This window comes from Motacilla alba, chromosome 5 (assembly GCF_015832195.1).
Source record: "Motacilla alba alba isolate MOTALB_02 chromosome 5, Motacilla_alba_V1.0_pri, whole genome shotgun sequence".
Taxonomy (NCBI): domain Eukaryota; kingdom Metazoa; phylum Chordata; class Aves; order Passeriformes; family Motacillidae; genus Motacilla; species Motacilla alba.
The window spans coordinates 46,945,907-46,960,055 of NC_052020.1; the positions used below are offsets into that span (position 1 = coordinate 46,945,907).

At 42.1% G+C, this 14,149-nt stretch overlaps 1 protein-coding gene across 2 annotated transcripts in view; it reads right to left on the reverse strand.

Annotated features, from left to right (window-relative positions):
- Positions 1 to 1,958: 1,958 nt before the first annotated feature.
- Positions 1,959 to 14,149, reverse strand: part of PRIMA1 (proline rich membrane anchor 1) — a 50,144-nt gene continuing 37,953 nt past the window's right edge. Inside the window, exons 5-6 of one of the 2 annotated variants that reach the window (XM_038138818.1) lie at positions 9,122 to 9,340; positions 1,959 to 6,386 (exon numbers count right to left, since the gene is read on the reverse strand). In XM_038138818.1, the coding sequence (XP_037994746.1) occupies positions 9,325 to 9,340 (16 nt within the window). In that variant the 3' untranslated portion in view covers positions 1,959 to 6,386; positions 9,122 to 9,324. The remainder of the gene's footprint in view (positions 6,387 to 9,121; positions 9,341 to 14,149) is intronic. The other variant, XM_038138817.1, reaches the window with a different exon arrangement.

Below are 14,149 nucleotides of genomic sequence, written 5' to 3' on the forward strand. Positions count from 1 at the left end.
CGTCTCTCTCATGATAATTTCTTGCTCCCTCTCCAAATGATATTAAACACCTGTAATCTAATTTCTCTCTGGCTATCATAACACTGGTTCCCAGTGATGGGATGGTGAAGGAAGAGCACATCAGGCAACATCAGGCTCTTCAGCACAGCAAAGTCACTGCACCTCATATTATTTAGCAAGGTTTTCAGCTGTACTCAAGACATAACCCTGATTTCAGGTTGGCAGCTCTTTTGCTGTACTCTACTCTGATCAGATTTGCACCCAATCCTCTCATTGCTTGTTCTGACCATCTCATGATAACTAAAGCAAGACAAGAGTTCAGCTGAACAGCAGTGAATTTAGGGCTGATGGGGTTAGGAGGACTTGAGGGACCACACTAGGGTGTGCCCTGCTCTCCAAAATGACATCTTCCTTCCTCTGCAGAATGGAGCTAAGGATGTTGATCCAACAGTTTTGATGCCTTGAAGCAGGGGTCAATGCCTTCCAGAGGCATTTTCTTTCTCAGTGGTCACATAGAGATTTTAACGTGGAAGTTTTCTTCTGCAAAACCTGTCTAATATTTAAACCTGACAGATACCATAGTCTGCGGCATAATGGTTATTGCTGTAATTCATTAAACTGACCCCCAACCACTTTGCATCATAGAATCATAGAATTGTTTAGGTTGGAAAAGACCTCTAGGATCATCAAGTCCAACCACTTATCCAGCACCATCACATTCACCACTAAACCATGTCCCCAGGTGCCACATCTATGTGTCTTTTAAATAGGTCCAGGTTTACTGACTCTACCACTTCCCTGGGCAGCCTCTTCCAATGCTTGACAACCCTTTAAAGGTAGAAGTTTTTTCTAATATCTGATCTAAAACTCATCCTAGGTCAACTTGAGGCCATCTCCTTTTGTCCTATCACTTGCTATCAGTAGAGACTGACCTCCATCTTGCTAGAGCCTCCTTACAGGTAGTTGTAGAGAGAGATGAGGTTTTCCCTGAGCCTCTCTTTCTTCAGACTAAACATTCCCAGCTCTTTCAGCTGCTCCTCCTGCTGCTCCTCATAAGACATGTGCTTCAGACCCTTCATGTTCCCACCATACTAGATGATTATTGTTACTCTGTCTTATTTAAGATTTTTTCCCAAACTGGCACATTAAATAATTTCTAAGCAAAAACTGTTAGGGAATAATGTCTAGGGAACTAAAGACAACCAGAATGTTTCCCTATTTAAATAAAATCCTCCCCTCCCACGGCAGGTGTTAGCTGACCTCACATAGGGTCCCAGCAGCCCCTGGGGAATTACTTCAGCCTCCTCCTGTGGCTGGGGAAGGGGGAGCCCTGCTGTGAAGGAGGAGTGCAGCTGTGGCAGGGCCTCACAGAGGCTGTGCTCTTCACCTGTAAAAGCACAGAACTGGGAAGGGGAATCCCAGCCAAAGCACCCAGTTTTAGCTACAGTGTGTCAGCGTCCATCTGCTGAAGGACTGGTCCATAAACTGCTTTTGTTCTTGAGTGGAAAAGGAGGGTAAAACCCATCCAGGGAGTTAGAATATAAATTAACATTATCTCTTGAATATTATGAACATTATCTCTTACACCAAAATAAATAAAGATATGCAGTATTATGTGAAAGATGAAGAAATCACTCTAAAACTAGACTATGAAACTTCCAGCCCCTCAGCATAAGAGAAAGGGTTTAATGAGCCTTGGGGGGCTGCAGTAATCCCTGTGTTTATGCACCACCAGCAGTGCACATATTTGGGACAAGAACTGCAGGGTCAGGTGAGACAGAACCAGGACCCGTCCAGAAACACGCACAAGCAGCAGCCATGAGCTTCTCCAAAACCACAACAGAGAGTGCTCAAGCATGTCTGGTAAATTTGGGTAACAAGAGAAGTGCCTGAAGAGGCACTGCAGCCATTCCTCCATTCAATGCTCTCAGCTACATAACCAACAGGACACAGCTAAGTTTTTACAAGTACATTTTTATTTAAAATAAAAATTAATTATGGTGCCTTTTTAAAATAGGGTACTGCACAATCTGTATATGCAACACAGTTTTTGGTACAGAACATACTTATTGAGTAATCCTTAAATACTAAATATACATTAATGGCTTGTTTGAGAAACATGACAACATTAAGTCTGATATTTTTTTTCTCTTTAGTCATTTAACCACTGATACAGATTGCCTATAAACAATATTCGTTTTCATCTGTACATGTGGTACACAGTCAAGAAGGCAGATCTTAGAATATTTACATTCATGCATTGATTTAAACACACTATTTTGCAGTTTAAAATAATATATTTTTGTTTGTACAGGTGCAGGGAGTATTGTAAATACATATCTACCATAGGCTTGATTCTCCATTGCTTGGCAGCGTCTATGGTCATGACCTGGTTGGAGCAGGGTGCCCACACTTCCTCCACGTGCTGTGACCATATAGCATGCAAGACTGGACAATCATGACTCTGTATAGATATATATCAATATATTTATATTTTATACTTCGTAGAACTTTCCCCTTTCTTTCCATGTCTGTTTTTGCAGCATCTGTCCAAGGCAGAAATGCATCCCTGGGCACACCACTGTGTCAGGTGTGGGACAGGAAGGGCAGCAGGGCTGGGGCTTCAGCTCCACCTTTCTGTCTTGTGAGGAATGAGGAAACTCAACACTTTGCAGCTCAGGCCCTTAAGGTGCATTCCCCGCTAGTGGTGATCCTTGAGAAGAGATTTGAAGCTGCTGCTCTCCCTCAGACTGAGGGCAGCAGTTTGCTGAGTTTGTCTGGGGGTGGTCAGAGCACAGCAAGCACCTTCTGTGTAGAAACTGGCCACCTTCACATCTGCTGGGGATTTGACTATTTTGTGAATTGAGCTAGGCAGGTCCTTTCTACCCCTGATATTTTAGTGGCTAAAAAGGAACTCAAAATGCTTGTAAAGCTCCATTTTGGGTTGCCAGTTCCCCAGATCCAGCACCACTGCTTAGCGAAGCGCTTCTGTACCTGGCCTATTCCTTTCTCTTTGCATTTGCAATTGCAATTATAGTACAATAAGGAAGCACAGAAGCCTCTCTTATGTAAGCTTTGCAAGTAGCCTGTAGAGTATTAAACACAACCTTAAACCCCATCAGCAAGCCTCCGAAATCACTCCTCAGTGGCATCCCCTGTCTAGCCTCCCTCTTCTGAAGAGTTGTATCCTATTCCAGTATACTTTTCCTTGCACTCTTCTCAAGATCCCTTTGGTGCAACATAGCCAACTGTACTTGGGCAGGAATCTAAAGGCAAAGCTACCCCATGCAAGATTTCCCACCTCTGCCTGCCATGCTGCCATGTGAGGGCTGAGAGCAAAGGGTCTGGGCAGCAGAAGAGCAGCTCTCAGCCCGTCTGCTGCTTTTCTGCAGCCAGTGCATTATGAAAGCATATGAGGAATGCTTGCTCAAGAACTATTATGGCAATTATGGACCTGATACATTTATCAGCATGTTGCATATAATGACACTGTATATCCACCTAGCAAATAAGCTGCGTGTATTTCTCTCAACATGCTGCCGCAGAGCTGGTACCTGCTTTTATTGTGATTATACACATGGGTAAACTGAGGCACAGACAGGCAAAATTACTTGCTAGTAAACAGCAGATGCAGAGTGGCAGAGCTGGAAGTAGACCCTAGGCGGCATGTGCTGTGCCTTGCAGTGCCCTGCCTCTCCACTCTCCAGGAAGTTTTAAAGTTTATGTTTTCCTGAAGAGTCTTCATGGGGCCTGGGCTGGGTTTGCTTGTGGGTTGTGTCATGCATCAGGGTCTTCCCTAGTGAGGACATTTTACCACTGATACCACTGAAAATCAGACTGTTTAGTAACCATCTCTTTTCACTCTTTTTTTTTTTTTTTGCAAAAACAGACATATTTTGATGGACATAATGACCTACAAATCCTTTTTGTGATTTTGACCTAGCAGAACATGCCTTTAAAGCTGTATTCGGAAACAAATAAAATTGAAAACCTTTAGGAAAAAGTGCTAATCCTGAGCCCATATTATGCTAAACTTATCTGCATTCATACTGTATACTCTCAGATAAACATGCAACCAGTCTCAAACTATGCCACATTTCCACGTTTAGGCTGAAACAACTGGAGTAAAAAAAGAAAGGCAAACATAGGTAACTACACCAAAATAAATGTTATAGCTTAAAAATATTCTAGAAATATACTTGCAATATTTTTATTATAGTATTTAGGGGCTAAGTGCTTTAGGCAGTCAACATTTGGGATACTAGACTCAAATTGTAAATTGTGTAATTTTAATCCCACTTTGGATCTAAGGATATATCATTGCGTCTTGCACAAGCACACAACACATTAATGTGGCTGGGAATGATCATACTTGTGGTTACTTGCTTCCTTTCACTTTTGCAATTGCATTCACTTCCCAAGAAAGTCTAACTTTAAAAAATAATTTTATGCAGTTAAACTTCTACATAGTGATGACAGACTAAAAAGCTAAATGAACAACTACATAAATTTCTCAAGAGCAATATATAGCAGCATTTCTTTTTATAATTGAAAAGGTACTTATATTTACATACACCCTATTGTTTGATAGGTAATAGAAAACTGCAGATGGGCCTGAGCTGAGACTGCTGATTTGAACATTCCAGAGCTTTTTTTGGGAAGATCTGCAGAACATTGTCTTCCTCTACCATCACGCCAAACTCTGCATCCCAGGAACAGATGGAATGCGCTCAAAATCCAGGTCTGATTTCTGCAGTTCAGGCACATCCTTACATAAAACTGAAAGTATTGGTGTGCTGCAGTACTGAGGGACAACACAGCTGGGGACAGCCAGGTCCCAGAATGAGACTGCATTGGTGCCTGGGAGTTACCCACAGACACGGAGACCGAGTCGTACCGAAGTTTTATGTCCAGACAAGACGCCAGGGTGTAAGTTTGTCTTTGACTGCATCACTACTTTCAGCACAGAGGTAAATGGAGACATACATGTGGAGATATGACATGAAGGAAATTTTTCAGGAGGTAGGGAAAGACCAGCATCTCGACTAGTCTCACCACCTTTATCCTAAGGGCTACTTACTGAGTCTGACCTGAGATCCTACGTGAAATTAATTTGGGTAGATTCAGCTTTGCTTTAAAGAGTCTGCAATCCATGTCATGGAAAGTATAGTGAACTGTAGGCTGAACTTGGCACCACTTTCAGCCTCAGCTCAGGAGAGGCAGAGACCGAGGTAATGAGGGCACAACCAGCTACCAGACCTTCAAAAGTGGTCCTACAAGCCAGACCTGCAATGTCCTCAGTGCATCAGTTCAGGAGACTCAACACTTTGAGGGAACAACACTAAGCAGTGAATAAAGAGAATTTCAAAGGGCTGCTAGTCCTTTCAACACAATCCTGCCCAAACACTCACACCTAAGATGTAAACAGTATCTTTCCAGCAGGAGTTTCCCTGGGGAATCAGCATGATGCAAACACAGAGAAACCTGGAATTTCACAAAGGAACATTTTAAAAGATAAAAATAAAAGTGTGGTGCAAAAAAGAAGGCTGATTATGAAGTAATAATGTTTAAAGCACATCTTAATAACATATCTTTCAATAGCAATGCTAATTGCTAAAATCTTACATTTTGATTTCTTCTGCCTGAAAACTTCAGCCATGAAAACTGCACAGTCACCAGACAACAGAAAAATTTCTAGGGGTAAGTCACAAATTCAGGCCAATTTTGCTTGATTGCTTAACAGAAACCTTTGTCTCCTTTGTAATAACAAAATAGTAAGAATGAAAATAACGAAGCATCAGTGTATGAAACTGCACAGGCTGGAGAAGCACATAGGTGACACCTCTCACCATTTAGAGGGAGACACCTCCCTCTGACCCATCAATGCTAAATTACTGCCACTCTGGCAGATCACCCTCTCCTCAAAAGATTCTACTCCAGAAGCTTTTTGTGACACTCAATTCAAACATAAAAGTAGGGGAAGAGAGGAAGAAGAAGCGGGAGGCATCACAACATCGTGTCCATGGGATGCAGCATGCAGTGCTTATGCCTTTGTGAGGCCTTTCCTCTGGGCAGCCCAGGTGGGTGAGTTTAATCTCCCTTGGAGTAGCAGCAAGCCTGGAGAGCAGCCTGTTTTTCTCTTCTGGATCACTGATGCGTGCGCTGTTTCTGAAATGAAGTCCTTGGCCACAGAGCTCTCTTGGTTGCCTCATTTCACCCACCTTGCATACTCTGTGTGTGTGCTTTGAAAGTTCGCCACCTCCTGCGCTTGGCGGGGTTTCGGGGATTATACGACTGCATTGTTATCAACTGTTTTGTTGTTTTGGGAGGAGGTCATTGCATATTCCGACCGACTGGTTCCGTTCTCTTCTTTTCTCATTGGTTTCCTTGGGTGATCCCAGGTTTGGTGATGTACAGGCAGGGAAGGGAGGGAAAAAAGAACAGAGATCAACATCTTCTTTGTCAATACAGATCAAAAGCCAGGACATGTAAGGTACATAACAATACTGAACTTCTGTCTATTTTTGCCTTTCTGAACACAAGCCAAAGCAGCAGCTAATTTTGTCAAGCACCATAGTCCACCTGGAAGGTCACATGTCTGATCCTAAGGTGTCATGATGTGCTTTTGGTGTCCCCATGCCAGTCTGCTAATGAATACAGGTGTCCCTGTTGCATGAGATGAAGGCTGCTGGAAGGAATGTCCTCCACTGCCACCTTCATCTCTGGAACACAGGCTGGGATGGTGGCCTGGGTGCTGGGCTGGGCTCTGCCTTGGGGCAGTCATGACCTTTCTCCTCAAAGTGTCGTATCATTCAAACTGGGATGATGACCAGTCGTGTCCATCAAGGACCCAAGTCCCTCACCAGTCATCAGAACACCACCGTGTTCAGCCACTAGGAGTGGACTCATCTGACCGGGGCAGGTATGTACACCTGTGGTCAACACCCCAGACAATCTCCACAGCCAGTGGAGAAAAACAGGTACTTTTAAACACGATTCAGAACAGCTTAAAGTGGATACCCAAAATATGTCGGAAGCTTTGTGCCCAAGGCATTTGTGTTTCCCTGCACTGTCTGAAAACGCAGGCTAGTCTGCTAGCCCAGATAGAAGTGTCTGTGTTCTAGGTGTCTGAGCTAGTGACTGAAACACGGTGCCTCTGTGACATACCAGACTTCCAGCACCATCACCTTGTTTTGTTTAGTGGCCACTCCCACTGTTTGCTAACACAGTCTAGGATCACATGTTAATTGTGAGAAAATTCAGGAAATTCTCAACAAGTGCAGAAAGCTATCAAGCATCTGTACATCACAGAGCAAAATCATTTATTTAGGATTTTATAGTTACTCTGAAAAGGGAGACCTGAACTTAAGTCCTGTAACAGACCATGTTCCATCTTGTAACTTCCCCCACAACTTCTCTTCTCAAAAATGGCTTAACTTGAAACTCTAAACATAGTAGGAGGAAAAAAGCTTTGTGCTTTCCACACAGATATTTCAGACATGAGTGTCTTGAGTTTAAGGTGCTGCTGAGGGCAAAAAGAGGACCAGATACACGTATTTCAACAGTCATTCTGAGCTTTTGTTCTTGTCAATGTTTAACAAAACAAAGAGCAATTAATAAAAAAATGGTTAATGATATTTAATTTCAGCAAAGTATTAATGAAAGATTTATGGAGAGTGTTTACAGGTAGGTAAATTTGTTTGCTTGTAATCTCAAACAAAATACTTCTGATTGTGGTATTTTGTGCCTCTCCACCTGGTAAGAGTTAAAGCTTGTTAATATTAGTCATGATTGCAGGTATTGAATAATGGAAATGGAAGGGGAGACTAAGGGGTTTGATAAACTGCTTTTCAGTTCTCAACATGCAGAGCCTGTCTGAATCTGAAACAAGGTCGTGTGGGTCTTTCTTCTGTGACACTGAAAGCACACATCCACCATGCCACATCCCTGACAGGAAGAATGGAGAATCTGATGGCAGTGCTTTTTTTTTTTTTTGTCAGGGCAGGAAAAATGGTGTGGCTGTCTAAACATCTCTGCTGCTTTCAAAAATTCTTTTGTTTTCCTTTTCTCCCAGTTCCAAACCTATCAATAATTTAAAAATGAAGACATTTTGGCCACTTTTACTTGCTGTTTTTCTCCTATTTATTCCTTCTTTCTTTGGTCTTATATGTTTCTGCACCTCTCCAGTTCCATTTTCTTTCCCTGTCTAGATTTCCTCTTCTTTCTTTATGTAAAAAATGTCTTCCTCTCATTTTTATCTACATTTTTACGTTTTCTAGTAGTGATTTTAAGATGCACTGCTTCAGTTGTCCTGAAATTTGCACTTTCCCCTCCCCAGGCTGGTGTCCCAGCACAGACCTGGGTGGATTGGAGGCTCTCCTCTGATGGTGAGATCTCCCTGCAGACCCTGCTAGACAGGTTGCCAGGGATATCACACCACTGGCACCTCCATGCAATGGAAGAGTATTTTTTCAGAGCCTGCAAATAGGGGAATGGAGATTTTATCAAGGTTCTGCTTGTGCCTTATCAATTGCTCAGGGTTAGTGCTAGCAAAACAGAACACTTATTTTCTTGAGTTTCAATGAAAAGACTATTGTTAGATGCAAAAGTTCAGGCTTGGAGACTGCTCTGTTTAACTCCTTCTCTCAATTTGTTTTCAAATGTATAACAGGCAGGGATTTGGGGTCAGACTTGCCCCAGTTACACCATTTAAATCACTGGCTGGGCACACTGGTATGCACTTGTCACCGTGATTAAATTGGCCCATGTATTTAGATAAACAAGGTAATTTTGGCTGCTAGTGATTTTTCAAGTGCCCTCTTGCATTAGGGCATTGGCTCTCTGTGTGCCACTATCTGTGTGCCACTAACTCTTTTTACTCCAATTTTTGTTGACTGTTGAGATCCAAGCATGCAAAGTTTCTTGCACACCAAGGAGAACCCTTTTATCCTACTTTTTGCCTAATATGCCAAATTGTAATACTCCAAGCCCCCTTTCAGATGATAAGCTATGGACACACGTTTTGCATTTCCATTCCAAGGTTGCTCTTGATTAGTTAAAGGCATGTTTCAAATTAGTGAGGAAATGAGTAGGGAACTATTCATATCTGTGACATACTCACTTGGTGGCAGGCGAAACAGGCTTTTCACTAGTAAGTGGTTTGCATTGTTTTACAGTATATTTGCTATACATTGTTTAGCAAACAAATTGGGTCTTCATGCCAAACATCTGTGAATGAAACTCTGGCCATGCAACTCTGTACAGCTTAGCACATGCCTGAAATGATGCCTCAGAGTCCGTAATGACCTCTCCACCATGCATGCATTAACTTGTGCGTGTCCTAAAATCAAGAAAGCATCAAACAGCTGTTTAACAGTGTATTTCACACGTCAAGCTAAAATTTCAGATGAGGTTCTGATCACATTATATATTTTATTTATCAAAGAATTTCATACTGGCTGGTCACATTGGCTTGTACCAATCCTCTGCAGAGTCCTGGATAAAGGTCAATGTACTGATGCACATTCAAACACAATTTTTATGTTCTACATTTAGAAAATTTTTTAGAGAAAACATAGTTTTTGGCCCTCTATCATGTCTAGTCACAAAACTTAGTTTGCATTTTGGCAAAACCCTCCTTGCCAGCTTTGGCTACTGTGTAAATTTGGCATAGACCTACTGTTTTTAAGGCAATTATGTGATAGAGTACTAGGAAAAGGCTTCATCTCATGTCCCATTTGTACACACTTCAGAAAATCTCTGTCTAAGACTACTCAGACAAAATCAAGTAAAACCAGAGCAGACTATTCATTTAATCATGACTTTATCACACCTCATTATAGGCTTAATAAAGCTTTGAGAAGAATAAGATCACTTTGACATGGGAACAGAAGTTTTGTCCAGAGCAGTAAGCTGCAAGAGAGTTTAAAACTCCCACTGCAATCCGTTTTTAATACACTTCATGCTTGAAAGGGATGAGAGTTTAGAATAAAACCTGATTTCATAAGACAACCTGATCGTTGCAAACCTGTTTCTACTAACTACCTCCATTGCAATGTCTCTGTTGAGTGCCAGTGTATCCAGTCCAGCATCTGGGAAGGCTGGGTTCCAAGGAAATCCAATTAAGCTAGGAAGAGGTGACCTTGGGCTGGCAGCAGAGACATGACAGGATCTCAAATTCGCCTCCTTCCAGGGTTCCCATACCCGACTCAGCACTGCCAGGAGACACCTGTCTCCACTTGGGGATTTGCTGCCCTGGATTATTCTCTGGGGAAATACATATCCTATTTCTTCCCAAACAGGAATAGAGGGTCATTCTTCTTTTCAGGTATAATTAGAGGAGGAAAGACTGGTTTTTTGGTATGCATTGTTGGAGGGGATGGCCAGTTCTCAGCAGTTCAAAATGAAACTTCTTTCTTTGCTGAGCAGTGGTACAAAATTGTAAATTGTAAAAGACAACAGCAAAAATCTCTGTATATATACTTATATACATGAAAGATTGCACTGTATGGGTATCAGTATCAACTGACAGATTTTATCAAAGGTGAAAGCTGTGAGGCATCTCTGTACTGTCTTTGCACAATTGTATCTGTGCCAATGTACAGGGCGCCCATGCCAAAAATCCCTTTGTGTTTTCAGTTCCTCTCAGGAAGGTGCCTTTAGTAGCATGTGAAGGGCTTGTCTCTCTCCTGATTGCTGTTTCATTCCTGAACAAAGTTCTCTGGGCAGCTCCATTTGGGAGCCCCATTTCTGGTGCTGGCATGTGCTGGGTTGAGTGCTAATCTCTGGGGCAAAGTGGCTGAAGGGAGAAGGCAAATCAGAGAGCTATTTCACTTACATGTGCAGTGATCTCAAAGCTCTTCTCATAACCATATTTCATTAGCTATCCACACACAAAAGATAACAACTTTCAATAAAATTGGGTCTCATACAATACACCCATTTGCTTCATAGGATTGGTCTATCCTCAGGGGACATATAAATAGAAACACCCAGAAATATCCGAGCTACCTATATACCAGTAGAGATCAAGCTGCAATGGCATCTTTCTGGGTTACAGAAAGTTCTCCAAGAATCAGGGTAGATATCTGTGTAGTTTATTTCCACTCAGCTTCATCTCCAGGGCTAGGATGCTAGCAGTACCTGTGGCAGCTCTGCTGAGAGCTCCAGGCTAGACTTCACTGCTGGAAGCCCGGACATGATGATGTGTGGGCTACAGTCACACTTCAAATACATCCTTTTTTAGCAGATAGGAATGGAAGAATACATTTTGTCATGTTATTCAATAGACTATCACTCTGCATAATCTGAATGTTTATAAGGACATAAAGAACATGAATGGAGGCTGTTTACAGCTCAGTACTGGGGGTGCTCATCAAACAACTGTTGGATTCATGCTGGCCTCAGTCATCAGAGGTGAATCACTTTCCATGAGAGCACGTGCTGGGACAAGACAAGTTGCTTCCTAAGACTGGTTTGTGAACAGGACTCCTGCTAGAGGAGCTCAGTGCATTGACAGCAGTTGCTTTCAGGGACACAGCCATTAAATTTGTGGGCAGCCACACACAACCAGCCTCGCTGGCCAGCCTGGTGCTATGGCTTAGATATATGGGGCTCATGTTGGAGGAGGACACTTCTCTGGTGAAAATCCTTAGAATCATGGAAGGAGTCACATTCTGATTTCTATCTTTCACTGTCTCAGAGACACATGAAAAAAAATCAGACTGGACGTATTTTATTTGACAATGTAAAGACAGAAGTCAAAGAAGAAACCCTAATGATGAAAATTCTCAGGAATCTTAGTTTTTCTCTATTAAATTAGCTAATGGCCATATGTGGACCATCTATCTGTCCAGAAAACAGGCAGTACAGTATTCATTACTGGTAGGAAGAGGTTACTGGCTCTACTGCCTCCCACATACAAAGCAAATGTTTTACAGTTATAATAAAAAGCAGCTCCATCTGGACAACTTTTAGCAACACACTCACTACAGCTCAGTATTTGTCTCCCAAGGCTTTTACATGTATCACCCATATTTCCATCTCCACTCAGGTTACTAAGATAGTCCAGCATCTAAAAGACCAACAGTCTTTTCCCAGTGTTAATTACTTTTTATCACAATATATGATTTTTTTTTTTACTTACTCTTCCAAACTAGAAAGTGTTATAGGTATCTTGGATGATATTACCTGCAGCATTTAAAAGGACTATGTATATTGGGTTATTTTCAGTTTTAGACATTTGATGGAGTTCTCCTTCCTCAAGCTGCATTGCCCCTTTGCCCCTTATGAAAACAAATAAAAAGTCTTTTATGAATCAGAAAAGGCCATTCTTTCCCTAGAGACCTTTGAGTACTTCAATCTTAGCCAAACTGAACCAGTGGTCAGATGATAAATAATATTTACAAGAGCAAGTAATCATACAATTTTTAACATCTTCAGACCTTTTCTGTCTGTCTTGTGTGGAGAGGGGGAGAGGATCTGTGCAAGTGCTCTATATAGTGCTAGGATGATTATGCAAAAAGAGAAAGTCTCTTTCACAGCTCTGGAAATCATGTTGCAGGATAGCTTGACATAGCTCCAAGACACCAACTCCCAAGGAGAGCTTTTCCTCTTCTGGCTGTTCACGTGAGCGTTTTTTAGCCTGTAATTTACAGCTAGCTCTGCTCTGCCTCACAGCCAATTTCAGCTGACCAGTTTCTGGAGTATATTTAAGCCCTGCTGGCATGTGGGCGATTTCTGTTTTGGGATGGTTCACACTCAAATTCCCCTCTCTGTGCATGGATTGAGCCTTTGCTGAGTGTTTCTCTCATGGAAAAAAAAAAAAAATCCATACTGCTGGGCAGCCATTCATCAGCACTTAAGAGGCTCCCTGAGCTGGTGCACTCGGGCTGCAAAGCATGAGGGGCAGATCTCTTTCTGCAGAAGTGCACCTCTCTCAGCCTGCTGCAGTCACTCTGGGTATGTCTAAAGGGAGGATCTGGACCGTTCAGATTGCAAGTAATTACAGTAGATTGCTGACCCACATGTGAAATTTAAGAAGTGGAATTTAGTCTCCATTTATTTTCAGCAGTGCAAAGTCAGAGTAATTCCACAGACTTTGTTGGATTTGAGGAGGATTTGTTCTGATGTTACACAGGAAGAAGATCTGTCCCTGGGAGACAAAGGTGATGGATGCAATCCCATTTCCTACCAAGTCTTCAATTAAGCTAACTTCAGAATTATGCTCCTGCATGAAACCAATCTTAAGGAAGAGAAGCAGCTTTATTATTATGATGCTGGACAATTAACTGACATAATTGATAAAAGTACTTTCAGTGACCCCTCACATAATAACCCATTCTTTGCATTCCCTTTAATGATCTTTAAAAGGTTTTATTGACTGGAGGGATATTACAGCTGACATTATCTGTCGGGTGTTCTCAGTGTAGAATACACTGTCAATACGTTTTGATTATAAAAGGAGAAAAATGAAGGGGACTAATGTAAAAAAATGAACTCCTAATGCCAGCTTTTCATACTGGCAAAAAGCTACTAAACAAGATTAAAAAAAAATTTTAAAAATAATAAAAAAAGACATTAAATGCATGAAATGAAGGCACTTTGAACAAAGCCAGAACATGTCTGGAGGATGGTCACAGCCATGGCCATGTGTGGCAGTGGACTATGCACTGGCAGTGCCCTTTGGGGATGAGCTGGGCACGCTCCTGCTCCTCAAAGCCTGTCCTGGTGCAGAGCAGTGCAGGCAGCTAAGGCACAGTCCTGGAGCTCAGTTCATGGTGCACCATGCTCTGCTCAGCATCGCAGAACCAGCCTGGGATTGGAAAATGTATGCTCCACACAGAAATATGGGATTATTTGTAACTCTAGGCATGATCTCACAGGCGCTGGCACGAGGGCAACAAACTAATCTGCCGCTCTGTAATACAGTGACACCAGTGGAAACCCAAACCTAGATCTCCTTCTTAGTCCTTTAAAATTCTCTAGACCTTCTGGAACAGATTGAACAATGATTCAATGCTTGCTATCTTCAAAGTACTTAACAACATTAACATTAGAAGGTGTCCTTACAAAAACATGTCCATATTGGAAGGGAAAGTGGAGGAGGAGAAAAAGAACAGGAATTCCCTACCACGTTTGCAAAATGAAC